Consider the following 27438-nt stretch of genomic DNA (forward strand, 5'->3'; position numbering starts at 1 on the left):
AGGGCTAAGACATATATATTACACAAGCAGAATAATGTATGGGCTTTTGATTGTAAACCTTTATGGGCAAGGATTGTCTTCGTGTGTGTGTGTGTGTGTGTGTGTGTACATTGTCTAGCACATTATGAGTGCTGCTGGAATACAAATGATAACAATAAATAAATCAAGTGTGGTTGATTTGAATTAAGTTGCAGGGTCAATGGGGAACTCTGCAGGTCAGGGAATTTCAATAGCCAGTTAATGTCAGTGGGGCTCTGCACAGGTGCAGAGGTCCATCAATGTGTAACAACTTGCAAAATTCAGGCCTTAAGCACAAATCCTGCTAACACTTACACGTGTTTTTAACATTACCTACATGAGAGTCCTCCTGATTTCAACACTACTCCTGTGACTAAGTTTTAACGTATGTGTAAATGTTTACAGGATTGGGTCTTACAAACTCACTAGCATCTCCAGCCCCACAAAAAACTCATCTGCAGCAGTAAAATGCTGCCACCACTCAACAACATTACCAAGTCTTGTACCATGTAGTGATTTACTTAAAGATATAGCTGCCGGAATGATTTGATTATGTGAGAATCTCAGGGTTTTTTTTTTTTTTTTTTTAAGTAAATTTCTAGCCTCATGGTTGTGAAAAAACCTGGAAAATGTGAGCCGTAAGGCTCAAAAACCAGAAGGCAAATACAAAGAACCCCACATTACCCATTATTTAAAGCACAATCTCATGATTTTTGAACACTTGGGTCTGGCGCTGCTGACTGATGGGAAAAAAATGCTGCTGTCAGTTAGCATGATCCTGGTTGTCTCTCAGTGTGCCTGACATTTGATCCTTGTCTCTCTGTATAGGGCAGAGATCAGCAGTTCTGTCTTTGCACCTTGTACAGCGACGAGCCCGGTCTCGCACAGAGAAGCCGAGGGGAGTCCCACGTTAAATGTAACTGGTGGTTCTTGCCCCCACCGCCCATCGTTTTATTTTAAAATAGAGCTTCAACTTTAAAATGACAATGAAAGAGAAATATAACAATAGCAACTACCAGGAGCAATGGGAACATGACCCAAGGGCTCCGTGTGCCTGGCAAAGGTCTCTGCCCCGCTCCGCCCCGCCTACACCCACGCCTCCCGTGTGCAGCGTCAGCCTGTGTGACCACCCTGCTGGAGAACTACACTTCCCAGCAAGCCGCGGGCCGCCGCGCATGCGCACCGCGCGCTTTCAGCATGGCCACGGTGCTGTCCCGCGCGCTGAAGCTGCCAGGTAGGGAACTCGCTCCGCAGGGACAGGCCGAGGGCGGGGCAGGAACAACTCGGCGGGACCCTGCGCGCAGGGGGGCCGGGACCGACCCGCGCCTCCCTCGGGGGCCAAAAACATCCGGGTCTTTCTGCGGGGAGGGAGAGACCCCCTCAGGGACATCCGGGTCCGGGCAGCTTCGGGGGTGGGGGGTGTCAGTGCCCCTGAGGTGGGGGAGAAAGGGGGGGGGGTCACTGCTCCTGAGGTGGAGAAGGAGTTGGGGGTGGTCACTGCTTCAGATGTGGGGGGGGTGGGAAGTAGAGGGGAGTGTCACTGCTCCTGAGGTGGGGGGGAAGAAGAGGGGGGTGTCACTGCTCCTGAGGTGGGGGGGAAGAAGAGGGGGGTGTCACTGCTCCCGAGGTGGGGGGGAAGAAGAGGGGGGTGTCACTGCTCCTGAGGTGGGGGGGAAGAAGAGGGGGGTGTCACTGCTCCTGAGGTGGGGGGGAAGAAGAGGGGGGTGTCACTGCTCCCGAGGTGGGGGGGAAGAAGAGGGGGGTGTCACTGCTCCCGAGGTGAGGGGGAAGAAGAGGGGGGTGTCACTGCTCCCGAGGTGAGGGGGAAGAAGAGGGGGGTGTCACTGCTCCCGAGGTGGGGGGGAAGAAGAGGGGGGTGTCACTGCTCCCGAGGTGGGGGGGAAGAAGAGGGGGGTGTCACTGCTCCCGAGGTGGGGGGGAAGAAGAGGGGGGTGTCACTGCTCCTGAGGTGGGGGGGAAGAAGAGGGGGGTGTCACTGCTCCCGAGAAGGAGGAGGTGGGGGTGGTCACTGCTCCTGAGGTGGGGGGGAAGAAGGGGGTGTCACTGCTCCCGAGAAGGAGGAGGTGGGGGTGGTCACTGCTCCTGAGGTGGGGGGGAAAGAGAGGGAGGGGGGGTCACTGCCCCTGAGGGTGGGGGAAAGGGGGGATCACTGATCATAAGGGGCGGGAGTAGGAGCTGAGTTGGAAGCCGATGGCGGGGCTGGTCCATTTGCTCATTGGATGCCCCTGACACTGCTTCTGTTGAATATCTTAGGGTATGTCTACACTGCCGCGCTAGTTCGGCGGCTGGGGATCGAAGTTCCGGGTTCGATTTATCGCGTCTGGTGTGGACGCGATAAATCGAACCAGGAAGTGCTCGCCGTCGACTGCGGTACTCCAGCTAGACGAGAGGAGTACCGCGGAGTCGACGGGGGAGCCTGCCTGCCGCGTGTGGACCGCGTCTGAACCGCGGTAAGTTCGAAGTAAGGTATGTCGAATTCAGCTACGTTATTCACGTAGCTGAATTTGCGTACCTTACTTCGACTTGGGGGGTAAGTGTAGACCAAGCCTTAGTCTCTTTGCACCCTGTCATGCACTCTTATAGCACTATATTCTGAGATTAAGTAACAGTACATTTTTGCATACTCTTTGCAATACTTTGCTCTCCGTTTCCTACAGCTCATATTATTGTGGAACATATTTGATTTTGAACAGATTTAGAACAATGTTTAAATTGCTGCCTTTTAAATACCTTTTGCGGTAAACTAATGCAGCGTGTAAAAAAATAAATATATGAAGGAGAATGAATACCTAAAAAAGCTAAAGAAATGTTTGTCTTTGTCTCGTTCGCTAGTATGTGTCATTCCTATAAATAACCTACTCTTGGAAATCAGGCTCCAAATTCAAGTTCTGTCTCTACATTTATCGGGGTAAATATAAAAACCCTGCCAAATTTGTCTGTATAATTTCTAGTAATCTCTATTTTATCATTTGTATTAAAAATGGGAGAGAAGAAATATATCTATACCCTGGTAATAGGATATTCAGGAAAAGGGACTATTAGTTTAGAGAAGCACGTATTTTCGGAGGCATAGATACAGTCAACTATACATTTCTGTGAGAACATTAAAAGGGAATTTTACTGAAAACACATCTTGAGTGTCTGTATTTTACTGTAGAACAGGCTGCCAAGGTTTTGTTAGAAAACAGGAGGAGCCAATACAGGTGGCAATACTAAACCAATGGGAAAGTGCCCCATCAACTTTCATGTCTATTGCTTGCACTCAGGAAAACTGGAACAGAACTAGCACACCAGCTACTGGCTGCTGGAGCTTCTCCCTCATGCTGGGTCTCACCAGCTTCTTAGTGTTCCCATGGCTTTGAAGTGGAACCCAGTAGGCAGTTGACATGGCCTTCCTCCACTGGCCCATGAGGACCAACCGTGATGACACCTATAAGGCCCCACCTCGAGCATTAATCAATCCAGGGCAAGGTCTTCTACCAAACTGAAGCTCTGCTTTAGTGCTTTTTTTCATTTACAGAACAATTTGTTTGTTTGATTAAACAGGATGGAACAGTTGTTCAAAGCTGTTTACTTGGGAAAAATAAAAGTACAAAATGGGAGAGTTATAAATATGTGAGCAAAGGGGCATTTTGCAACTGCAAAGACAAACATCTCCCTAAATTTCTTGACATAACTAATAATGTGTATCCACCTGCAACTGGAAGACATTAATTTGGGTACACAAAGTAAGCTATTTTTAGCTGAACGAAGGCCTTTCAAGGGGATTTACAAAAATAATCCTTATATCTGTGCTCAAATTAATTTGTACACCTAAGACCCTACTTGTGTGACTAACACATAGTCAAAATGTAGCTTTTAACAGCCATGAAAAGTCTGAACTGTTTTTCCTATAGCTGCTTTTTCTTTCACTTTTCATTAATTTTGCAAATATGTGCTATCTTATTTCCCTAAGGGTTTAGATATGTATATGTGGCATCAGCCAACTCCTAAGAGCAAAAAATAGAAAACAAAGTATGGCACCAAAGAGGGTTCAAAGAATATTGGAAGCAGATTCCTGTTTTTTAATAATCAAGAAAAACAAGCATTGAAAATTACAGTGGTGTAAAGTTCAGGATTTGCTCTCTTCACTCTAAAACCAGTGCTAAAAAACCCCACTGCTATTGGCCAAGAGATCAGTGATAGCTTGGTATCTCTCAAACTGGCAAACCTTAAACTTTTCATAATGTTCATGTAGTTTTAATACAGGCCTTAATGGATGCCTGACCTGCTGGATCACCCACAGAAAAATATTAGTGGATACTTAGCACCCACCGGCAGCCAGCTCCCCCCTCCTGTGCAGCGCCTCCCGCCCGCCGCAATCAGCTGTTCTGCAGCGTGCAGGAGGCGCTGGGGGTAGGGGGAGGAGCGGGGACGGGACCCGCTCAGGGGAGGGGGTAGAACTGGGTGGGAAGAGGCGGGGGGGGTGGAGTGGGGGCAGGGCCTGGGGCAGAGTGGGGGTTGAGCACCCCTGTGGAAAGGAGGAAGCCAGCGCCTGTGAGTCAAGGTACCTGTGCGGTCAGTTCCAAACCTCTGTGCCTTTGGAAACACCACATTCATCTGTCCTGAGATCAGCAAGTAGCCACTTGCTCCCCACCCCCGTGTCTAGTAAAATACAGATTTTCTCAAACCACCAATCCGAGGTTTGCCTACACCTGTCCTCATTTCTCACCTTCTCCAAAGCCGTAACCTTAACTGTGCATTTCCTGGGTTTCAGAAGTTTTCAGTTTTGGTCAACTTAGTGTTCTTCGAGGGGACAACATCCCACTAAGCAACCTTAACTCTGCCTCAAGATAGATTTTTGCCATTGAATTTCCTAGTTTTCTGAACAGGAAAAGATAAGCTGGAGATAGGAGTTAGGAGTCATTTAGGCAGTTGTCCATATCATGTCCTGCAATTATTGTACTGACACCAGAGGGGCAAGACCTCCCATATCCCAGCTCACATGGGGGTGAGAATGTGGGGCCTTAGTGGTTCCAGCTCTTCCTTCCTCCCCCCCGCAATCTGGGCACACACATGGGAGGGGAGAATGTGGGGCTGACAGGTGCCCTTGCCCCTATTCCACCCCCTTCTCTGCCACTCCCCCCGCACATCCCCCTTCCCAGTATCCCACCCCTCCACTCTCCCAACCTCCATTTCTCCCTCACTTGAGCCGTCAACCTCTCTCCACTCTCCTCTATCACCTGCCCTCATTTAACTCCCTCTCAATAACCCCCCCTCTTCGCTGCAGCCCCAAATCCCTTTCCCCCACTTCCTCTCCCCTCTCTGGAAGCATTCACATGTCTATTTTCCCCCTCAAAAACTTTGATTACATTTCCTCCAAAATAAAATTGCCATCCATGACTGTCAGATTGCAGCAATCTCTGGCCACTCAGTCCAAAACTCATTTGGTTTTAGGTGGGGGCTTGTGATTAATTTATCCTTCGGTATGTTAATTGAAGGGTGAGTTCACAGCCATCAGTCTCAGTGAGGTCTGTGATTCAACCAGTCATTAATACCTCTCAGTTTAACAGTACAAGGCAGCAGAAAGAAACTGGGTTTCTGGAGGATCCTGTAAATCAGGAATCCCTTCGTCAAATGATCCCAAATTTGGATCACTAATCCTACTCTGCACTGTCCTGAGGCACACAAAATTTCAAAGGAATCTGATTAAACACGTAGATTTTAAGGACTTAGAAAGATCAACTTTTATACAGAAGTTGTGACACAGCCTTAACTATAACAGCGCTCCCATGTTGCCTTAGCTAAGGCTGCTTCTATTTAGAGTGAGGCAGTTAAGAATTTACTGTGACTTAACAGTGTTATTTGATTGGCTTTTACATTTAAAAAATCCTATCGTTTACATTAAAGTTACAATTTCAAACATAAGAGAAGAAAGGAAAATGTGAAGGTTCTTTTATGGTACACTGGGTGCACTTTCAACATTTCTACTAGTTGGAGAGAGATTACTGGTTTGGCTGCTCATACTGCTAGAATCTTTCCAAACTGAAGAATTTAAGGATGGCTGCTGCAATGTTAACTCTGCTGTGTAGCACAGACTGCGTATTTTATACATTTAATAACATGACAGTTACGTACTAAGCTGTGCATTTAAAGAGAAAAACAAATAGGAAACATTACTTCTGAGCAGTAGGGTTGAATTAACATTACCATGAGAACCTAAAACTTTCTGATTTCTCTTCTTTGGATCATTCCCATTCATCATAGAATCGGAAGCTGGATACAATACACATTTTTGCAATTACCATATATATATTGTTTATGTCTTGCAAAGTGTTCCTTTAAACACCTTGAGGCACAGTTTAGCATCTGGCATCACAGCTCGTTCCCATGGAAGCAGCTATGGTGTCACAGAAATTTAGATTGTGACATCACTGAGTGGATCAGGGAGGAGGAGCAGATGAAAAATGAGATATAGAGAGAGGACCCTGCCATGGATACACTATAAAGGCTACCATGTGAGGAAGGGCTCTTTCATGATTAGAGCTTTGAATTAGGAGATTGCTGAGGAGAGTCTGGGACTTAGGTATGCAGAGGGTTAAGCATGGAGATATGTAGGGTTGGCAGAATTCAATTTTTATTTTTTAAAATGTTGACAGATAATATCGATGTTTTTTTTAAGCATTTTTTTATTCTTATCAATTTACATTTTCACAGGTGTGGAAAATTATGGGTGGGGGGGATCCGACATTAGTGGGGGTCCACCAATAATTGTTTAATGACACTAGATGTCAAGATTGAAAAAGTTAAAGCTTTATAACTATTCAAACCCAAATTGTCAACATCACATTTCAAAATACACAAGGTAATACCCTTAAATCCAAACTCTAATAAGTTCACAAGTAGCATTTTTCTTACTTTGCTTCTCTGTAAATTTCAGTTATTATCGATGGAAATATTTTTTCATGGGTTTGTGTGTGTACAATGAAATCAGCACTTATCAATGTATACCGATGAGATTCTAATCCTTCCAAGCCTAAAGATATAGTACGATAGCTCCATGGAACTGTTTCTAATTACAGACCCGGAAAGCATTAGAGGAAATTAAGCAAATCCTGGAATTGTTTTTTTGCCTTGGGGAACTAAACTGTGGGGATCTGTTTTCTTGTAGCCCTCACTCTGAGACCAGGTGGATGTGCGTGGACCCCGCCTTCTCCCTTACACCTCATCCCCTCCAACCATGCCCATCATCTGAGTAGACACAAAATACAGACATCCTGTCTTCTCTCTCTCACTCTCCTCCCTTTGGGACCTGAAAGCGCAGAGATCTTATTCTTTCTTTCCTTCCCACCAGCCATGCTTGATTCTCTCTCCCTGCTTCTCTCCTCAGGAAAAAAGAGCCCGGACCTAGGGGAGTATGACCCCCTCACTCAGGCTGACAGCGATGAGAGTGAAGATGACCTTGTGCTCAACTTGCAGAAGAATGGGGGAGTCAAGAACGGGAAGAGCACCCTGGAGGAGGTGCAGGACCCAGACTCAGAAGTGGAGGTCGAGGTGACAAAGCAGCGGCTGTCAGAGAGTGCCCCAGATGGGTACCCTGCAGAGGCCACTGGCAGCCTGGAGCAGAAGGCAGCCTCCTCCCTGATGCCATACCTGCGCACAGCAGTCTTTTTGCTTACCATGGTTATCTCCATGATTCTGGTGCTGGTGTGCGCCTTTCTCATTCCTTGTCCTCCTAGAGACTTGCATAACACCTGGAACCGCAACCTAGGCCAGGAAGCAGGTGAGAGACCATTAGGAACAGCAGCTGTGTGAGATTGGGAAGGGGGTAGCTCACAGGCTGGGTGTGGGGGAAACTCCACCTGGAAGAGTTTGTTTAGAGCAGAGGAGCAGCAACTTAATCCTCTTCACCACTGCAGATGCTCTGAGGCCATAAACAGGCATATGGCTGATGCACCCAGCCTTCCTCTGATGCCTATATGGTACGTATCACGGGCCAGTCGGAGATAAATTCTGTTGTCTAATAAGGTCTTACTTTCTCCAGTGCCAAAAAAATAGCAGGGTTCTTCTGACTCTCCTCCCATGTCACCCCTCTGCCTGGATGGCGTGACCCATTTTGGAATTTGCCCCAGATATAGATGGGCTAGTCCACTTTGGTCCCCATCACTTCCCTATCCAGAGATTGCACTCCACAAGCTCCTCCATTCACATGGGGTGGGGGGAGGCAGAGACAACACATGCCTGCCAATAGTGGGGGGGCAGAGTGAGGTCAGCCGGCTTCAGCAGTATTAATGAGCATGCTCAGTACAAGCCAAGCAGCAAATCTCGGGGGCGGGACATGACGCGTCGCCTGGGGTGGGGAGGAATGGATTTTCCTTTGTGTACGCAAATTGGCTTAACTAAAGTTGTTTCCTCTGCATATTTCTCTCCCTGTTAAATCTATAAATCAGTAATTTAAATGTTCCGAGGTCTTTGTCTCTCCTCAAACAGTCATAGAATAGCTAGCTAATCTGTGGTATTTTCTAAAGTGCTTCCCCTCTTGATATCTCCACTGAGACAGCAATGATCGGTGACGTGATTCTGTTAGGCCCCGATGTGATTCTATTCCTTTTCCTTCTTTCCTCCTCCCATTTGTGGGCTCTGAGAAGCCAGTCAGATGTGGTACCAGATCACTGCAGTGGGTGCAGATAATCATCTCTGCTGGCTCCTGTAGGCCCTTGCTGGATCTTTGGCTGAGCCCAGTGCTGGAGCTGTGCCGTGTGGGGAGGGACATGACATAGCTGGGCTAAACAGTGAAATCCTTGCTGATCTTAAACGCAAAAAAGAAGCTTACAAGAAGTGGAAGATTGGACAAATGACCAGGGAGGAGTATAAAAATATTGCTCAGGCATGCACGAGTGAAATCAGGAAGGCCAAATCACACTTGGAGTTGCAGCTAGCAAGAGATGTTAAGAGTAACAAGAAGGGTTTCTTCAGGTATGTTAACAACAAGAAGAAAGTCAAGGAAAGTGTGGGCCCCTTACTGAAATGAGGGAGGCAACCTAGTGACCGAGGATGTGGAAAAAGCTAATGTACTCAATGATTTTTTTGCCTCTGTCTTCACGAACAAGGTCAGCTCCCAGACTGCTGCACTGGGCAGCACAGTATGGGGAGAAGGTGACCAGCCCTTTGTGGAGAAAGAAGTGGTTCGGGACTATTTAGAAAAACTGGACGTGCACAAGTCCATGGGGCCGGATGCGCTGCATCCAAGGGTGCTAAAGGAGTTGGCGGATGAGATTGCAGAGCCATTGGCCATTATTTTTGAAAACTCATGGCGATCGGGGGAGGTCCCGAATGACTGGAAAAAGGCTAATGTAGTGCCCAGCTTTAAAAAAGGGAAGGAGGAGGATCTGGGGAACTACAGGCCAGTCAGCCTCACCTCAGTCCCTGGAAAAATCATGGAGCAGGTCCTCAAGGAATCAATTATGAAACACTTAGAGGAGAGGAAAGTGATCAGGAACAGTCAGCATGGATTCACCAAGGGGAAGTCGTGCCTGACTAACCTAATTGCCTTCTATGATGAGATAACTGGCTCTGTGGATGAGGGGAAAGCAGTGGATGTGTTATTCCTTGACTTTAGCAAAGCTTTTGATACGGTCTCCCACAGTATTCTTGCCGCCAAGTTAAAGAAGTATGGGCTGGATGAATGGACTGTAAGGTGGATAGAAAGCTGGCTAGATCGTCGGGCTCAACGGGTAGTGATCAATGGCTCCATGTCTAGTTGGCAGCCGGTTTCAAGCGGAGTGCCCCAAGGGTCGGTCCTGGGGCCGGTTTTGTTTAATATCTTTATTAATGATCTGGAGGATGGTGTGGACTGCACTCTCAGCAAGTTTGCAGATGACACTAAACTGGGAGGCGTGGTAGATACACTAGAGGGTAGGGATCGGATACAGAGGGACCTAGACAAATTAGAGGATTGGGCCAAAAAAAAACCTGATGAGGTTCAACAAGGACAAGTGCAGAGTCCTGCACTTAGGACGGAAGAATCCCATGCACTGCTACAGACTAGGGACCGAATGGCTAGGTAGCAGTTCTGCAGAAAAGGACCTAGGGGTTACAGTGGACGAGAATCTGGATATGAGTTAACAGTGTGCTCTTGTTGCCAAGAAGGCTAACGGCATTTTGGGCTGTATAAGTAGGGGCATTGCCAGCAGATCGAGGAACGTGATCATTCCCCTTTATTCGACATTGGTGAGGCCTCATCTGGAGTACTGTGTCCAGTTTTGGGCCCCACACTATAAGAAGGATGTGGAAAAATTGGAAAGAGTCCAGCGGAGGGCAACAAAAATGATTAGGGGTCTGGAGCACATGACTTATGAGGAGAGGCTGAGGGAACTGGGATTGTTTAGTCTGCAGAAGAGAAGAATGAGGGGGGATTTGATACCTGCTTTCAACTACCTGAAGGGGGGTTCCAAAGAGGATGGAGCTCGGCTGTTCTCAGTGGTGGCAGATGACAGAACAAGGAGCAATGGTCTCAAGTTGCAGTGGGGGAGGTCTAGGTTGTATATTAGGAAACACTATTTCACTAGGAGGGTGGTGAAGCACTGGAATGCGTTACCTAGGGAGGTAGTGGAATCTCCTTCCTTGGAGGTTTTTAAGGCCCGGCTTGACAAAGCCCTGGCTGGGATGATTTAGTTGGGAATTGGTCCTGCTTTGAGCAGGGGGTTGGACTAGATGACCTGCTGAGGTCCCTTCCAACCCTGATATTCTATGATTCTATGAATAGTGCTGCTTCGGTGGTTTCCTGTGGATTCCATGATGCCTGGTTATTCAGACCCCTTTTCGTTCATGCTTGTCCTCATCCCCATTGTGCAGAGTGGATTTGGCAGCCATTCTGATAGCAGCTCCTGATTTGCTTTGACTGTCACAGGTGGAGTGCTGTTCCCACTGGAGCTCTCTGATGTGAATGGTGATGGGCTCCCGGACGTCTTGCTCTCCTTCACAGCCCTGATGAATGCTAGCGTATTGGGTAAGATTTTAACTGCCAACTTCGCTTCGCCAGGGATGCCAGCCTTGATGGCTCTTTTGTCGGGTTGTCCAATGATTTTTTTCTTATTTTCTCCCTGCCAGCCTTTATGAATGGGAGGAGTTACCCTAACCATCTGCAGAGCTGCCATGCTGTTCTCCTTCAGATCTCTCCTTAAAACAGCTCACTTCTGCTGTGAAAGTCCCAGCTGATATATTGATTGACAGTAGTAATTTTACCACACCTGGCTGTTTAATGTTAAACAGCCCACTCCCCGTCAGGAGGCTGCTTTTCATTTCTCTGCTAACATTTGCATGGGAACACATGGGGATACCCCATCAGAAGTCTAGAAATAACTTAGCTTGTCACTGAGTTCTGCTGGTTTCCCACTGCTCCAAGCTTCCTGTTTCTGGAGCTTCCCAGCTGTCATTGTACTGCATCTCCACAGCTACCTTCATCTTGTAGTAACATGAAATCTGTTCCAGTCCCACAGACACCGTCAAGAAGCAAGGGCCCATTATGCTGGAGTGTATTGGCAATATCTGGTGTCTAATTACAATGATTGGTGTAATAGGAATACAGATAAGAAGGAAAATTTCCCTTCCCCCATGGCATAGTGCTACATAAGTAAGACCCCATGTACTCCATTACAAGTGAGATGTAAATTCCACTGCAGGGTCCCTGGAGTCCAAGGAATTCTGGTGCAGTAGATAGAAAATCCGATGGCAGGTTCATTTCAATTAAAAAATTGTGATTATACTGAATTAAATATGAAAATGAATCATTCAACCTGTGCGGTAGTCCCCTTGTTCTTTATTTTACACTGTTCCCACATTTTCAGTTTTCAACATGAAGCAGATTTTTGTACTGGCACTGCACTGTAGATGCTGTTAGGGAGAAGCTGGAAATTTTGCCATCTGGATAAGACCCATGTGGAGCTCTTAGCACCTTGGAAGATGTGGGGACTTTGTTTGGGGTTGTGACATAAGCGCATTAGCTGGATGTTTCTGCTAAAATGATGAACAGTATGTCTGATGTTAGGCTGACCTTAAACTTATCATCATTAGGCATCAAAGTCAACATTTGATTAAAACATATTGGGGTACTTCATACTCCATTTAGCTATTATTTTGTGCTGTCTGCAGACTCAGGCAGACAGCACTGTTTGACACTGATTGCATGCTTTCAAGGTGTTTTTCACAACAATGAAGGCTAGAAACATAGGGGGGCTTTTTACCAAAAAAGAAAAAACTTAAGATTGTGGAGCAAAATTCTGCTACCACAGAATCACAAAACATACAGGACCCTGTGCATAACTAGCCAGGTTCCTAATAGAAGGGTAGTTGCAACTTCTAAGCATTAACCATTGGTCAGCAGAAGAATAAGCATTAAAAAGAACAGTAGTCTAGTCTGGTGTGACAGCAGTTAGGGTGATGAATTGAATGGACCAATAGGTGCTCGGGTAGCGCAAATATTATGTTCCTTTGCCAACCAAGAACAGAAACGTAACTTCAAGTGTTTCTATGGACAGTTACTGCCAGTTCCATTCCTGTGAGCTAGCAAGAGACTGACATAACCAAACTCATGGGATTCTTCTGAATGCAACTACTTTAACCTTTTCCACTTGGGGACAGCACAGAGCAGCAGCATAACTGAATGGAGTGTCCCCCTGAGATCACTTTGCCTTGTTCCTCTCTCTCCTTTGATTGCAAGGGACCTCACTGCCCCTCTTGTGTGTCTGCAGGTGTTTCTACACCATCGGTAACTGTGATGGCCCTTTCGGGTGTGAACGGCAGCACCCTGTGGTCCAGCCACATTCCAGAAGAGACTCGGAGTGTGCAGTGTAAAGGACTGACTCTCACAGCCCCAGCTGAGCCTGTCTGCCTTGTGACTGGAACATCCAAATTCCTCAGCCTTCTCCAGGCCTCCTCAGGTAGTTCCAGGCATGAATTTGTGGATGAACCGATCACCTTGAATAATTCAGCACTATGGTAGCAACATAGGAACAAGTCCATAGCTAAAAGAAAACTGCAGAGTAATACAGAAGATGATCTAATCCAGGGTTTCTCAAACTGTGCGTCGCGACCCCATTTTAATGGGGTTGCCGGGGCTGGCTTAGACTTGCTGGGGCCTGGGACTAAAACCAAAGCCTGAGCCCCACCGCCTAGGACCGAAGCCCAAGCCTTGGGCGGCGGGGCTTAGGTTACAAGCCCTCTGCCTGGGGCTCAACCCTTTGGGCTTTGGCTTTGCCCCCCTCTCCACCAGGGGCGGTGGGGCTTGGGCTTTGGCTTTGCCTCCCCGCCGCCCCCCTCCCCCCGCCTGTGGCGGAAGGGCTTGGGTGGACTAGGGCTTTGGTCCCCTCTCCTGGGGTTGTGTAGTAATTTTTGTTGTCAGAAGGGGGTCACAATGCAATGAAGTTTGAGAACCCCTCATCTAATCGTTAACAAATACCGAATTACAAGGAATAATATGTAATGTAATCCTTTGCACTTCATTAATGTAGCCCTATAACATCCCTGTGATATAGATAAAGGATATAGGAGTCATTTCACCTACCACTGAAATGTAGCCACCTCTTGAGTGGAATGCAGCAGCTCTTTCACAACAACACAGATGCACTAAACATCATATCTAGAGAAAGAGGTGAGGAAGTATGCTGTAGCCAGTTCCAGATTCAGGAGAATTTAGGTTGATAAAAGTATTTACTAGATCTGAACGAATATTGCATTTTTAGTCATTTTGATTATGTTCCTTTTATGTTTACTCTTAATGGACATCCTCGCAAGTGAATTTGCTAGCAGAAATGTTCATGGGAACAGTGAATTTTAGGCAAATGTTGGAGAATATTTTTGGAGCTTGAATGAGCATTTGCAGTGGAACCCTGGTTCTGAGAGTTATACTTATTTAGTTAGGGAATATAGAAATGTTGCATGACTTCTGTGCCCAACGAAAACTAACCAACACAGCTTGACTTTCAAACGGTTGTAATGAATGAATCCGGTGAGACTGTTCACATGTATAAGTGTTTGCAGGGTCAGGGTAGTCTCTCTGAACTCAGTACTACTGCTTGTGTGAGTACAGTTACTTGTGTACATAAGCATTTGCAGGATCTGGCCCTAACTTTGTTCTGTACTTTGGAGGGGTGGGGAGGCTTTCCCACAGCAGAAGAGGGAGAAAAGCATGTTAAAATATGATTGTAAAAGTATAGTAATTGGCAGAGGGACTCAGAGGGCAGGGAGAGCATCTGGAATTACTTTGAATTTGTTTTTTAATTTAGTTAGAAAATTTGTGAATCCTCTCTTACTGGGCCCCTCCGCGGGTCCCCACTGACAAACCGTGTTTAAAATCACTTCTGCTCACATACCTTTATCCCCCCATGTGGAGAGGATAAAGATGCAACAAGGGCTGTTTCCTGTTGGAAATTTTTCAGACACAGATTTCCATTTCCAAAATCTGTCCCTCCAACTATGAGTTCCCATCCCATTCCCTGGGAGTGTCTGCATAGCTGTGACATCAACAATCAGGCTTTACCACTGGCGAGTTAGGACAGCTGGTGTCCTGCAAAGCCTCTCTCTTATTTAGGATCTGATCCTGACAGTTGAACCCCAGAAGAGTTGCAGGTTCAGAACCAGACCCTGATAGAGATGTCAGAACGCTAATAAAGCAAAGCATTGGCAGGCTGTGACTCAAAAGCAGTTCACAGCAATGGGGAGGAAAGAATTCCACTTTCCACTGTGTGTGAATTCCACGGCCACCTGCTCTAGGTTGGATTTGTTACTCATGCTGTTGGGTGGTAGTGTCTTCTCTCCCTTCCTCCTTCAGGAAGGTTTAGTTGGACTCTCTGGGGATTCTCATGAATTCTGCTTTCTTGACGTGCTGCAGTGCTCAGATGTTCTCTCCTCCTATAGGGAAAACCATCTGGACACTGAACCCAGCCCACCTGCCAAGTGGGACCCTGGCTGCACCAGCCGTAATGCTGCCAGATTTGGATGGGGATAAGGTTGGAGATCTGGTGGTTCTGGCCATCGGAGAGACCCAGGTATGATACATCCCCACCAGAGCTCTGAATGGGCTTGAATCTTTGGAGGGGGAGCAGGGACATGGTCTAAAGAGAGTGTAGTGGGGGAAGGGCACAAATTCCTTCATCCAAGTAGTTTTCTTACCTCAGATTCCCCTTAGGTACAAACCTGCCTTCCTTCTCTTGCTCTAGAGAACAGGATCAAGTAGTAATTACATTGTCTGTATCTTTTATCAGCTGACAAATGAATGTCGTTGTTAAATTAATCATTGCCCACTGGCTGAGACGTGAGAATTCTCTCTCCTGTGCTTCCCCCTTTAGCAGTTACTGCTTTTGTTTTTAAAGTGGTTTTAGAGCACTAGTGAAAGCTGACAATTTGACAGCCCAGTGATGAGCTCTGTTTAGCTATCGAAGAGACGTCCCTGTCTGGCAATCATGGTGCAAACTTCCCCTATGCTGCTCCGTGCACAATGACTTAGAAAGTACTGCCTTTAAGATTGATGAGAGAGTTCAGGCTCCAAAGTCCATTCATTCACTGACACCTCTGCTACTGACAAGGGTGCCTAGCATGTTGGGGGGGGGGGGGGGGTTGTGACAAGGATATCGTAACATAAGGAACTAGACCAAGACTGCTAGCTCACACAGGAAAACAAATAGAGGAGGTGGGAGGGAAGAAGAAAGATGCCAAATGATTTGTCATGTGATACATGCTGCTGTGTGGGGAGGGAATGGCAGAGCTTTTCATTCTGGGGCAGAGAGGCTTTCTACTGTGTGTGAGTCAACTCCCAGAATTCCCTGCATCTCTGTCACCTTTGCAGCCAGACCTGTGCTTTATCCTGGTATCGGGTAAGACGGGAAACCCTCTGGGTGGGCCCGTGAAGTACAGCATCAATGGAGAAGGAAAACTGATCGGCCCCCAAGCCCACATTACCAGCCGAGGAGCCATCTATATCCTGTTTGGCTTTGGTAAGATGGGCCACTGGCCTCTGCCACTTCCATTTGATCTCTTTTCTAAGGCATTTTAAAGCTGGGATCACTGTGAGCTCTGCCAGGATGTTCCTACCATGCCTTCCACTGGTGGAGGCTCAGATTGGAGAAGATGGGAGCTCCCCACACCAGTGTAGGAAATGGCGCAGGAACAGTGATACCTGCTTGGAGCTCCTAGGACTGGAGTGGCTTGGAGCTCTCCAAAGCCATTGATGCTCCTACGCATCTTCCTACATTTTGTCCTTCTCGGAGAGGCCGAGACTCTCCTCCTGCTTTTGTTTGATCACTATCCACCTGCAAGTGGTCCCAGCCTCTTGTGCTCTCAGGACTGTCATCCAACAAGTGAGAATCTCAATCTTTGCTCTCCCTGTCACGTATCTGTTAGGTAATGTCCAAGCAGTCGCCCTGAGGGATCTCTTTGCCCAAGCCAGAAACCGTGACAGCTTCCCTCCTGTGCTGCAGCGGGAGGAGCCGGAGTGGGAGAAGCGCAGATCTGTCAACTTATCAGAGCTCATTGACATTTACAGGTGGGTTGTGGTCTCTCCATTCGGGCTAAGCTGTGGTTCTGCCTGGGCACTGTTTGAGGTTCCCCTTCCACTTGAATATCTCTGTCCATCAGAGTCACCTAGGCAATGCCTGTGACATCAAGAACTCCAATTCCCTCCCTGTTCCAGTGATTGCAGTGGGCATAAGCCATGTGTTATAAAGGGAACCTCTTGTTCATCTGAGCCCTTGTTCCCCCCTTACAGCCACACATGCATAGGAATATGCCTGCACAGGGGAGAAAAAGTGTGTTTCTAAATCATTAAGAATCCAAGTTAGCAGCTCTGTCTACACAGCAGAGTGGGCCAGGGTCGTGTAGGCCCTGCATGTCCCTTATTCTCCACGCAGTGATTCAATGCCCAGCAGAGCCTGGGAAATCCCTTAGTGTGACTGGGAACAAGAAGAAAGCAGCAGGCCCCAATTTAGATGAGGTGGTGAAGTAGGGATTCAGTCACAGGAAAAAACCTAGAACCCTCTGTGAATTAGACTCTCACATATTCAAAGGCGCGTAGAGCTTGGCATTGGCTGTTTTTATTTAAATAAGTAAATAAAACCTGGGAAGCCCAATTGCCTCATGTTGTCTTTCTTCCTCTCCCAGCGGGGGCGTAGAGTTCCTGCAGATGGTGACGGCTTCAGATACTAACTGCAGCGACCTCCTCATCACCACAAAACACAACCTGACTCTGCTGCGAGGAGAGGACCTGGAGCCCCGCTGGAACCTGGAGCTGCAGGACATTCACAGGTTAGCTACCCTTTTGTTTTTTCTGTGTCTCCTTTTTCTGTTTCTCTCCTCCAGGCGCGCACACTCCTGTGGGAATCATCTGGAATTATTCCCCAAGCTTGCAGGGATACCAGGGAGCTGGAGTCATGTGTGTGTCGGTATGTTAGTGCTGTGGGGAGGGGAGAATGGGAGAGGAAAGGAATGAAAGAAAGGGACAGACTGAATCGCCAACATACTAGATTCAAAGAGTGACGTCCATCTTAGTATGTTGAAAGGAAGAAATTTGTCCCTGTGCAGGCAGCCAGCACGTGGTCTATGCAGCACTTAAGCCCCTTGCGATGATGGTGCATATGCTCTGTGCTGGACCTCTGCACAGGGGTATATTTCACTCAAAGAGTTTAATGAAGTTGCAAAATCTCCTGGGACAATAACAACAGGTGATTTCCCCAGCAACCCCAGTATTAACTGGTTGAATGTACACCTGGGCATAGATGGCAGAAGTAATTTGTTGACAGCATAAACAAGAAACTTGTTTTGGTACCTACAAAGGTGGAAACAACTGTGAACTTAGTGTGTCCCTAGCCTCTGTTTGCCAGAAGCTGGGAATGAGTGACAGGGGACGGATCACTTGATGATTACCCGTTCTGTTCATTCCCTCTGGAGCACCTGGCACTGGCCACTGTTGGAAGACAGGATACTGGGCTAGATGGACCTTTGGTCTGACACAGTAGGGCCGTTCTTTTGTTCACTAACAGGTAGGAATTTATCCAGGAGGCAAGTGTAGAATCTTCATTAACCAATAGCGATCACTGTACAGTTGGGTGTGGTGTCCTAATAGATGGCAATACACCTACGAGGATACAGTGATTACTTTGAAAAGGGCAGATTGCAAAACTTATGCAGGAAAATGGTGAAGATGAAGTGAAAGATAAAGGTGGAAACATAGATCATGGAATCATCCTGCAGCCTGTACAGGACCACTGTGCTAAAGGCCCAGATTAGCTGTTTTTTTTTTCTCAGTGGGTAGATACAAAGAGTAAAAAGGGGAACAAAACATGCATAGTAAAGTAGAGAAGGGGATTAGTTTATTAGTGCTAAAAGAATATCATTTAATAAATGAAAACCCTGCTTAAACAACATAGCACAAAGTACAAACTCTGCCAGGAAGTGTCACACATGAAACAGCAGGAGGGATGGTATGTCAGACATACAATATCTAAACCCAGCAACTATTCCTGAAGGCTAAAGAATTTTGGAAAGGGGAGCAAAGGAAGATTCCCAGTCTGAGGCTTCAGATTGGGAAGCCTCACTTCACTACTAAGGATAGTGATGGCAATTCTCAAGTCTTGTCTTCGTTGGAGATTGGCTCCAATTAGAGCCGCCAGTATCGCCATACAAGCACAGGCATAGGGGAGACAGGCTAAGCTGCAGTTTCCAAATGTGCAGCTTACGCATCCCAGGTTCAATCAGGGACAAGCTCCACAGTTTATAGTGCTTTGCCCATTTACCCTAGGGTTTTTGTACCGGTGCAGCTACACTGGTGGCTGGAATCCGCACAGCCCCCCAGCATAGACAAGGCCTAAGGATAGAATAGTATAAGTGTCACTCAGTAGAGTCAAACCCACCCAACTTCTGTTAGGGAAAATCTTGCCCTTTTGGAAAAAGGTAACAAAATATAATAAATGATAAAGGTGGCCTGGTCGATATAATTTTATTGGATTTTCAAACAGCTTTTGATAAGATCCTTTAAGATCATAAAGGAGAATCACTAGCCAGAAGGTAAAGGACAAAGTCTGGTGGACTAGAAATTGGTTAAGCAATCGAAAATCGTGTTGTAAATGGATGATTTTCAGAAGAGAGAAGGTTTAATACAGGCTATCCCAGTAATTAGTGTGGTGGCAGAATTGGTTTGTTACACCACTGATTTGAAAGTGGGAGTTGATGTTGACTGATGGATAACACCTAAAGTATATTTTCAGTTTGGGGGAAAATGCCAGATGAATTCAAACCCACAGGGGAATCAGGAATCTTGATGGTAGAAGAAATTCACCTTAAATAAATGTAAAGTAACATGCACAGGCAAAAAGTAGCCTCCACTTCTTGTTTATGCCAGTGTACTTTGAAGATACGGGATTCTCCAAGGTAAATGACTTGGGAAACATTGATGCTAGTTTAAAGATATCTGCCGCTGGGTTCAGAGGCAATGAAAAAGGAAATGGCATGCTTGGTGCACTACAAAGGGGATGAGCAAATACAGAACATACAGTGGTGATATTGTATTGAAGAATTGCCTGCTCGTATTTGGAGCATTGTGTCCAGACCTGTCCACTTTAAGAAAGATAGAACTCAGATTCAAAAGCCAGAGAGGCAAGCAAGATGGTTAGAAAACTCAGGAGTTTACATATGATGCAAGAGATCCAAAACTAGAATTATAGAAGGAGAAAAGTGAGAGGGGACTTGAGCTGAACTATTAAAGATTAAGAAGGGTTTAGTAAAAAATGGCCAGTGACTCTTTCTCACACTGGTCCATAATAAGGGAACAAGGAGTAATGTGATAAAAATAATGCCTCACACATCATATAATCGGTCTGTGAAACTTACTACCGCAGGCAGTCTGACAATCAAAAACTGTTGATGGATTTTAGAAGGTCTGGATAATTTTATGACTGCTAATACAAATGTGTAGTTGTGCATGCTAAGGAAAGGGTAATAAAATGTCAGGCTGCATTATGGTAAACTGATTACCATATGACTCAGACAGGAATTTCCCTCTGTGTTTATGGCACTGAAGAATTGCTTAGGAGCACTGTGGTTATTTTTCCCTCCTCTGATATAACGGCAAATGGTTGCTGCCAGTCAAGGACTATGCTTGGTGAATTAAAAGCCTGATCTGGTCTGGCAAATCCTGTGTTAATAGCAGTGGGATGAGTGTCAATCAGGGGGAAATTACCTAAAAGCGGGTGCATTGTTTCGCTCAATATTCCATGCTTTTCCAGTCACTGTTACTTTCTCAACATTCACAGCCAGCCTGCCCCTGGCTACTTCAATGCTGACCAAACCCTGGACTTCATGGTGCAGGCTCAGAGGAACGACAATGTGAAAAAGGTAAATCCTGGGAAAGTTACCACTTGGGGAGGACTGTGGTGGGACAGAAGAGAGGACAGGGTATGTGCTAGCTGTAAGGTCCCTAGTCTCTGCCATAATCATCTTTCTCTTCCCATTTCCATGGCTCATGGTGCTCACGCTGTGTCCCCCTCCCTGTTTTCAGATGCTGGTGGTGGATGGTAAATCAGGCCTCCCTGTTTGGAGCTATGATCTCCCGTGTCACATGCAGGAATCTGATGCCCTGTCAGTGATGACTTTGGAGAAGAAATCTGTTTTTCTCTTCTGGGCTGACGAAATGCAGCCTGCATTACAAAACTTGGTAAGTGAGAGAGAGCCCTGTTCCCACTTGGAAGCTTTCTGCCTGAGGAGTATTCAGTCTCTCCCCTTTTTCTTATTTCTTCTTCAGTTACAATGTTACTGAACTTAAAACCTTCCATATGGGATGGGTGGTGAGATGGGGGGTCTCTTGGTTCTAAATTCTGAAGGGTGCATGTACACACACACACATACACATAGTCTGTTTTTAAATCTACTACTAGATTATTAATATTTTTCCATAAATAGCTGCCATTTTTGTAGGCTCCACACAAATGTGAACTCCCCTGTACCTGTTCAGCAGTTCAGATCCATGCTGTCATTGATAATGATGTGGAACGCAGTCAAGACCCCTCACGTATTAGTTTTTGACATGGGAGACAAGGTGAGAATAAAGTGTATGTAGGCCAAGAGGGAGAACAGAAGTGAAGGAAATGCATTTTTGATGGCGTTACGCAAACCCACATCTACACGAAGAGGAATAACATAATGAAATCTTCCACCTGTCTAAGGTCCGGTAAAGTCAGCCATCACCATGGTATCTGAGTGAAGGGAGAGAATAAGTGTACAAGGCCTTCAAGCCAGTTCTGTCTAAATTCTGCAGGGATTGTCTATAGCAGTTGAGTCTCACCCCCTAGTGGTTGTAGCTCATGGCTGCAGGGCTTGCTGTATGTCTAGGGGAGAAAGCAGTAAGAGAGCTCTGTGGGATGCTGCAGAAGCCTTTCCTAGTCCGAGTGTCACTGAGACAGTGTGCCATTGGGCTCCCTCCTAAGAATACAGTGTTCCTAAGCCCAGAAGTCTTTTATTTGGAAGAGTGTGGGGGGGGCGGAGGGAGGGTGAACGTTCAGCTAAATGTGTGTTTTCCAGGAACTCCAGGGCTTAGCTTCCAGAATCACTTAAACTAGAATTCCACAGCTTGGTGGGCAGGCTGCTAGACTGGTCCAGGAGAGGGGAAAGCAGTGTGGAAGGGAGAACTAGTAGAGTCAAAAAAAGCTGCATGATCTTGGATCAAAACCACAGCCGTCACTTGCACCTGTGACAGTTCTTAATGGAGACAGCCCCATGAAGAGCTTGCATGAACGAGCTCAGACAGCAGCCTGCCAAGCCAAGCCTCCCTTTTCTGCTATTCAGCATGCTTGCAAGAGCAGGTGCAGCCTGGCACTATGAAGCCACCAATGGAGGGCAACACCCAAGAGAATGTAGCTTTCTGAATGGAGGCTGGCAAGGGAGGAAAAGAACAAGAGCAAAAAGAATTTTAAAAATATAAAGCAAAAAATAGACGGAAGACAAGAAAGGGGGGAAAAGAACAGAGAGAGTGAAGGAAAGGAACGAGAAATGTGCCAGGGCGTGGTGTGAAGGGACATAGGGATGGGAGGAGGAGTGCCTCACAAAAGGGGTTCTAGATAAAGAAAGTTGATAACTGCTGCCTTACGGCTTCTACAGAGCTGCCTTTCAGGGCAGGCAGTAGCCTACAGGAGCCTGAGGAAGGGATTCTTGTTTGCTCTAGTGACTTGTTCTCCTAGGAGCTGGGCTTACATTGGTCCCTGCCCATTGGATGGTTGTGCCAGTTCCTGAGCTTCTGTTGCATTTGCAAAGTCTCACCTGCTGCCCCTTTGCCTCACAGCATTGGTCCCAGTCCTCTCAGCTAGTTCACCAGTTTTCCCTGGCTGGAGGAGAGATGGGTTCTCAGAATGTTTCTTTCTTTTGCCTGTCTCCTCCCTCGGCATGAGTCCATAGAGAAGCTGCTTGGGCTCACACGTTATTCTAGACATCCTCCAGGGGCTCCTTTTCATACTGAGAAAGAGCTTCTTCCGTTTGGGGACAGCTGCTGTGGAAGAGCTGTGCAATCAAAGGGGAGACTGGCTGAGATAAAACATTGTGGGAGAGACCTCATGTGTGAATGGTTCTCTCTCTGGAGCAGGAGAGCCCATCCTGGAGAAGAACTGAGCTTTTTATAGCAGCAGGTCATAGATGATTTCTGTAGCTCATGCCAGTCAGTGTAAGATGGGGGTTCTCAGCAAATGGAGGCTCCTTCCAAAGCAGGAGTTGTTGTGGAGGATGTAGCCATCCCTTTTTTGCCTTTCTTTCCAACAGGAGCCTGGCCCAAGAAACAAGCATCCAGGGCTACACCACCTCTACCTCCTGCACCCTACCTTTCCTGCCCTCCTTTTGGACCTCACCAATGTAACAGACACAGTGACTGCTTCAGCCAGTAAGTATGCAAGGGCATGGGGTGCTTCTTAGTCTCATCTCAAAGGGAAACTGAGGAAGGCCAAATGGATGTTAAAAATCCTTCCCTGTTCTGAAGGAGAAGTTGGCTGTGAGATGGTCTGGGGTCTTGCTGTGCTTCAGAATAAGCAGGACTCTCGGTGTCCACCAAGTTTAGGCCAGCCACAGAAAATCAGTGAAAACTGCCACCAAGGTTCAACTCCCACTCCTCCTCTCTTGCCCAACACCAGGTCTATAGGCTGGCAAGTAGAAAACTCACCAAATCACTCTTAACATATGATAAATACTAAGGGCCTGATTCTGGTATCACACTGGTTTTACTTTGGAATAGATCCATTGATTTCAGTGGAGTTATTCATTATTTACCTTGAACTGGGTAATCAGACCCAATCATCTTGCTGCCCCCAATACTGTGCCCAAGGCAGTCACCTATTCTGCGCTATGTGGTAGAACCTGCTCTGCTTCCTCCTCATTCATTTGAAGAGGTGATTGAAAATTAAGTACTTTGTTTAAATATTAGTTTTTCCTTTGATGGTTAACCTGGATTTGCCTCCATACAAAATTACACAATCAGTGGAATGTGGGAGTTTAAATTACCTCCTAAGAGCATCAGCTGGACACCCAAGGGAGCAGTTGGACCAATGGTCTGGCTGGTGTGGCAGGAGGCAAGATATGGGATTAGATGAACTGGCAATCTGGTGTGCCAGGAGGTGGGACCCAATGCTAGACATGCCACAACCAAGTCTGCGGTAGTGTAATGATTCTAAGATTCATAGCACTGTTGAAATAAATGGCTGCCTTGAAAGTAAGTGCAAATTCGTTGTTAGAGCAGGGAATTGGAGATGATGGTTCCTGGGTTTTGTTCAGATTATTCTATTCATTATGGGGCTTTGGACAGGTTTGTTACCCTCCCTCCCTTTATGCCCATTTCCCTTTTTGTAAAATGAATAAAATGCCTACTGACCTGAAGAAGAGCTCTGTGTAAGCTCGAAAGCTTGTCTCTCTCATCAGCAGAAGCTCGTACAATAAAAGATATTACCTCACCCACCTTGTCTCTCTAAAATGCCTACTTACAGGAGTACAGAGGATTAATGTTTGTAAGGTGCCTTAAGATTTGGGAATGAGAGGCTCTTTAGAAGTGTATTACATTATGCAAGTATGCGTAGCTGCCAGCATAAGACTCAAAAATGCCAGTTGAGTCGCAAACTTCATATTTTGATCTGCATTGCAATTTATTTCCACTGCAGATTTTCACCTTCAAGATTTTTGAACAGAATGATCCAAATTTATATAAAAATAACAGGAGTACTTGTGGCACCTTAGAGACTAACAAATTTATTAGAGCATAAGCTTTCGTGGGCTACAACCCACTTCTTCGGATGCATATAGAGTGAACCATATATTGAGGAGATATATATACACACACATACAGAGAGCATGAACAGGTGGGAGTTGTCTTACCAACTCTGAGAGGCCAATTAAGTAAGAGAAAAAAAACTTTTGAAGTGATAATCAAGATGGTTCAGTACAGACAGTTTGATAAGAAGCAAGTGTGAAAATACTTACAAGGGGAGATAGATTCAATGTTTGTAATGGCTCAGCCATTCCCAATCCCTATTTAGCCCTGAGTTGATTGTGTCTAGTTTGCATATCAATTCCAGCTCAGCAGTCTCTCGTTGGAGTCTGTTTTTGAAGTTTTTCTGTTTTAAGATAGCCACCCGCAGGTCTGTCAAAGAATGGCCAGACAGGTTAAAGTGTTCTCCCACTGGTTTTTGAGTATTATGATTCCTGATGTCAGATTTGTGTCCATTAATTCTTTTGCGTAGAGACTGTCCGGTTTGGCCAATGTACATGGCAGAGGGGCATTGCTGGCACATGATGGCATATATCACATTGGTAGATGTGCAGGTGAACGAGCCACTGATGGTATAGCTGATGTGATTAGGCCCTATACCATCAGTGGCTCGTTCACCTGCACATCTACCAATGTGATATATGCCATCATGTGCCAGCAATGCCCCTCTGCCATGTACATTATACCATCAGTGGCTCGTTCACCTGCACATCTACCAATGTGATATATGCCATCATGTGCCAGCAATGCCCCTCTGCCATGTACATTGGCCAAACCGGACAGTCTCTACGCAAAAGAATTAATGGACACAAATCTGACATCAGGAATCATAATACTCAAAAACCAGTGGGAGAACACTTTAACCTGTCTGGCCATTCTTTGACAGACCTGCGGGTGGCTATCTTAAAACAGAAAAACTTCAAAAACAGACTCCAACGAGAGACTGCTGAGCTGGAATTGATATGCAAACTAGACACAATCAACTCAGGGCTAAATAGGGATTGGGAATGGCTGAGCCATTACAAACATTGAATCTATCTCCCCTTGTAAGTATTTTCACACTTGCTTCTTATCAAACTGTCTGTACTGAACCATCTTGATTATCACTTCAAAAGTTTTTTTTCTCTTACTTAATTGGCCTCTCAGAGTTGGTAAGACAACTCCCACCTGTTCATGCTCTCTGTATGTGTGTGTATATATATCTCCTCAATATATGGTTCACTCTATATGCATCCGAAGAAGTGGGTTGTAGCCCACGAAAGCTTATGCTCTAATAAATTTGTTAGTCTCTAAGGTGCCACAAGTACTCCTGTTATTTTTGCGGATACAGACTAACACGGCTGCTACTCTGAAACCAAATTTATATGTGACTAAAGATCCACAGTCCTTACGCAGGGTCTGTCTACACTGCAGTCAGAGGTGTGACTTCAGCACATGTAGACATACCCGAGCTAGCTCTGATCCAGCGAGCTCCAGCACCAGTAGCAATGAAACCATGGCAGCACAAGCTGAACAGCCTGCTCTGGGGCCCTGTGTATGTACTCAAGAGGCTAGCCTGGGCTACCATTGCTGTTGTTATTGAAGCCAGTTAGATCAAAGCTAGCTTGGGTATGTCTACATGTGCTTCAGTCACATCTCTGATTGCATTGTAGACAGACTCCCACCCAGACATGACTCACACTGAAGTCAGTGGGAATCTTGGCTGAGTGAAGACTATAAGCTTTTGCCTGAAGGGTGTAATTTTCTCAGTGTTCGCCAGTATTTTCTCTCCCTTTCTTATCAATCAGTTGGAATTAATGATCTCCAAAAAGATGCATTTTACATCACCATGACAACGAGCCCGACCTCCGAAAACCAGCCGGGTCTGCTGTTGGTCAGCAAGCTGGGCCTGCGGTGGGCCATGCTCACTCAGAGCCGAATGGTGCCGCTGAGGGAGACCACCTCAAAAATCAGCCGTGGGGAAGTGAGGAGATTCCTCTCCAGGCTGAAGTTTATTGATTTTCCTCACAAGGTGAGACAGTTCAGAGGGAATCCTTTGCTAAGTCACAGGGGTCGGACAGGCAGTGCCCCTCCCCTCATGGACAAGGGTTGGGGATCTTTCTGCACTGGCATTTGCAGGATGCCATCCCTTTGAGCGTAAATTGAGTGGACTGTCAGGGCATGCAGATGCTTTGGTAGTTAGGACGTGACAGTTGGACTGGAGGAATCTTGGGAGCAGGACAAGGACGGGATGGTAGCTGGGGAGGGGCAGAAGGGCAGTGGGAAACATGGGGAAGGCAGGGGTCCCCTGTCTGGACTTTGGGCTAGTAGAGTCCTGGCTGATGACTTTTCTCTCTTTCTCCAGTTCTAGCATGTTGGCCCGTCAGGTTTCAATAGCCAGGTGGACGTGTGGTCTAGGTGGGGCACGGGGAGCTGCTTGGTGATTCCTCAGGACATCCGCTGTGCCCAGGGAGTGGGGACTGAGCACTCTCTCTGTCTCCCCCCCCCCCCCCCCCGCTTGCTGTGGAATGGGAGCAACTGTGTGTTACCCCTTCCCCCCCACACCCTGCCTGCATGCTTCCTTCTGGGTAACATGGCAATGAGAAGGCAGAGAGGTAGAGCTGTGAATAGAAATGGGTATATTTTTGTATGTTTAATTTATGAACTGGTTCCAGGAAGCTCCCATTTGTGTCCAACCAGCATTTCCTGCCATTCTGCACTAATCTCTATTTTTGTAGTGGAGCCTCTGCCTGGCTCCTATATGGCAGGGCTGATCATGGACGCTCCACCAGCTGTCCTACCTCTTTATTTTACAGACACCAGGGCACTCCCCTTTTCCATGTCCAGTTCCCAGTCTCCTGAACCGTCCAGCCCTCTATGACCTTGGCAGGTTGGGAATGTGCGCTCCAGAGGAGAAAGGTTCCACACCCCCATTCCAATTGCCCCTCCAAACCGGGTTGAAGTGGCTGGTGGAGAGGCTTCCCATTCCTAGGTCGCCCTTTCCCCTTGCTTTGTTTGCAGGCCCAGAGCTCCATAGAAACATGCCCAGTATTCACAAGAACATCACACCATTTGTATCCCAAAGCACATTTGTTACCTGAAGTGGGCCAGATCCTCTGGTACAGGGGAGTGCAGCCATTTTGTGCTGTGCCTCTGGCAGACTC

General features: G+C 46.6%; 1 protein-coding gene across 1 annotated transcript; it reads left to right on the forward strand.

Moving 5' to 3' along the window:
- Positions 1-1197: 1197 nt before the first annotated feature.
- On the forward strand, positions 1198-26701 carry FAM234B (family with sequence similarity 234 member B). Its single transcript, XM_065415657.1, has 13 exons — positions 1198-1252; positions 7409-7801; positions 10928-11026; positions 12768-12956; positions 14932-15062; positions 15860-16007; positions 16414-16555; positions 17170-17313; positions 20316-20397; positions 20561-20716; positions 22807-22924; positions 26083-26306; positions 26640-26701. Exons 1-13 carry the CDS (start codon positions 1216-1218, stop codon positions 26643-26645), a joined length of 1869 nt encoding a protein of 622 aa, XP_065271729.1. The 5' UTR covers positions 1198-1215; the 3' UTR covers positions 26646-26701.
- Positions 26702-27438: the final 737 nt, after the last annotated feature.

This window comes from Emys orbicularis, chromosome 1 (genome assembly GCF_028017835.1).
Source record: "Emys orbicularis isolate rEmyOrb1 chromosome 1, rEmyOrb1.hap1, whole genome shotgun sequence".
In the NCBI taxonomy this organism is placed as follows: domain Eukaryota; kingdom Metazoa; phylum Chordata; order Testudines; family Emydidae; genus Emys; species Emys orbicularis.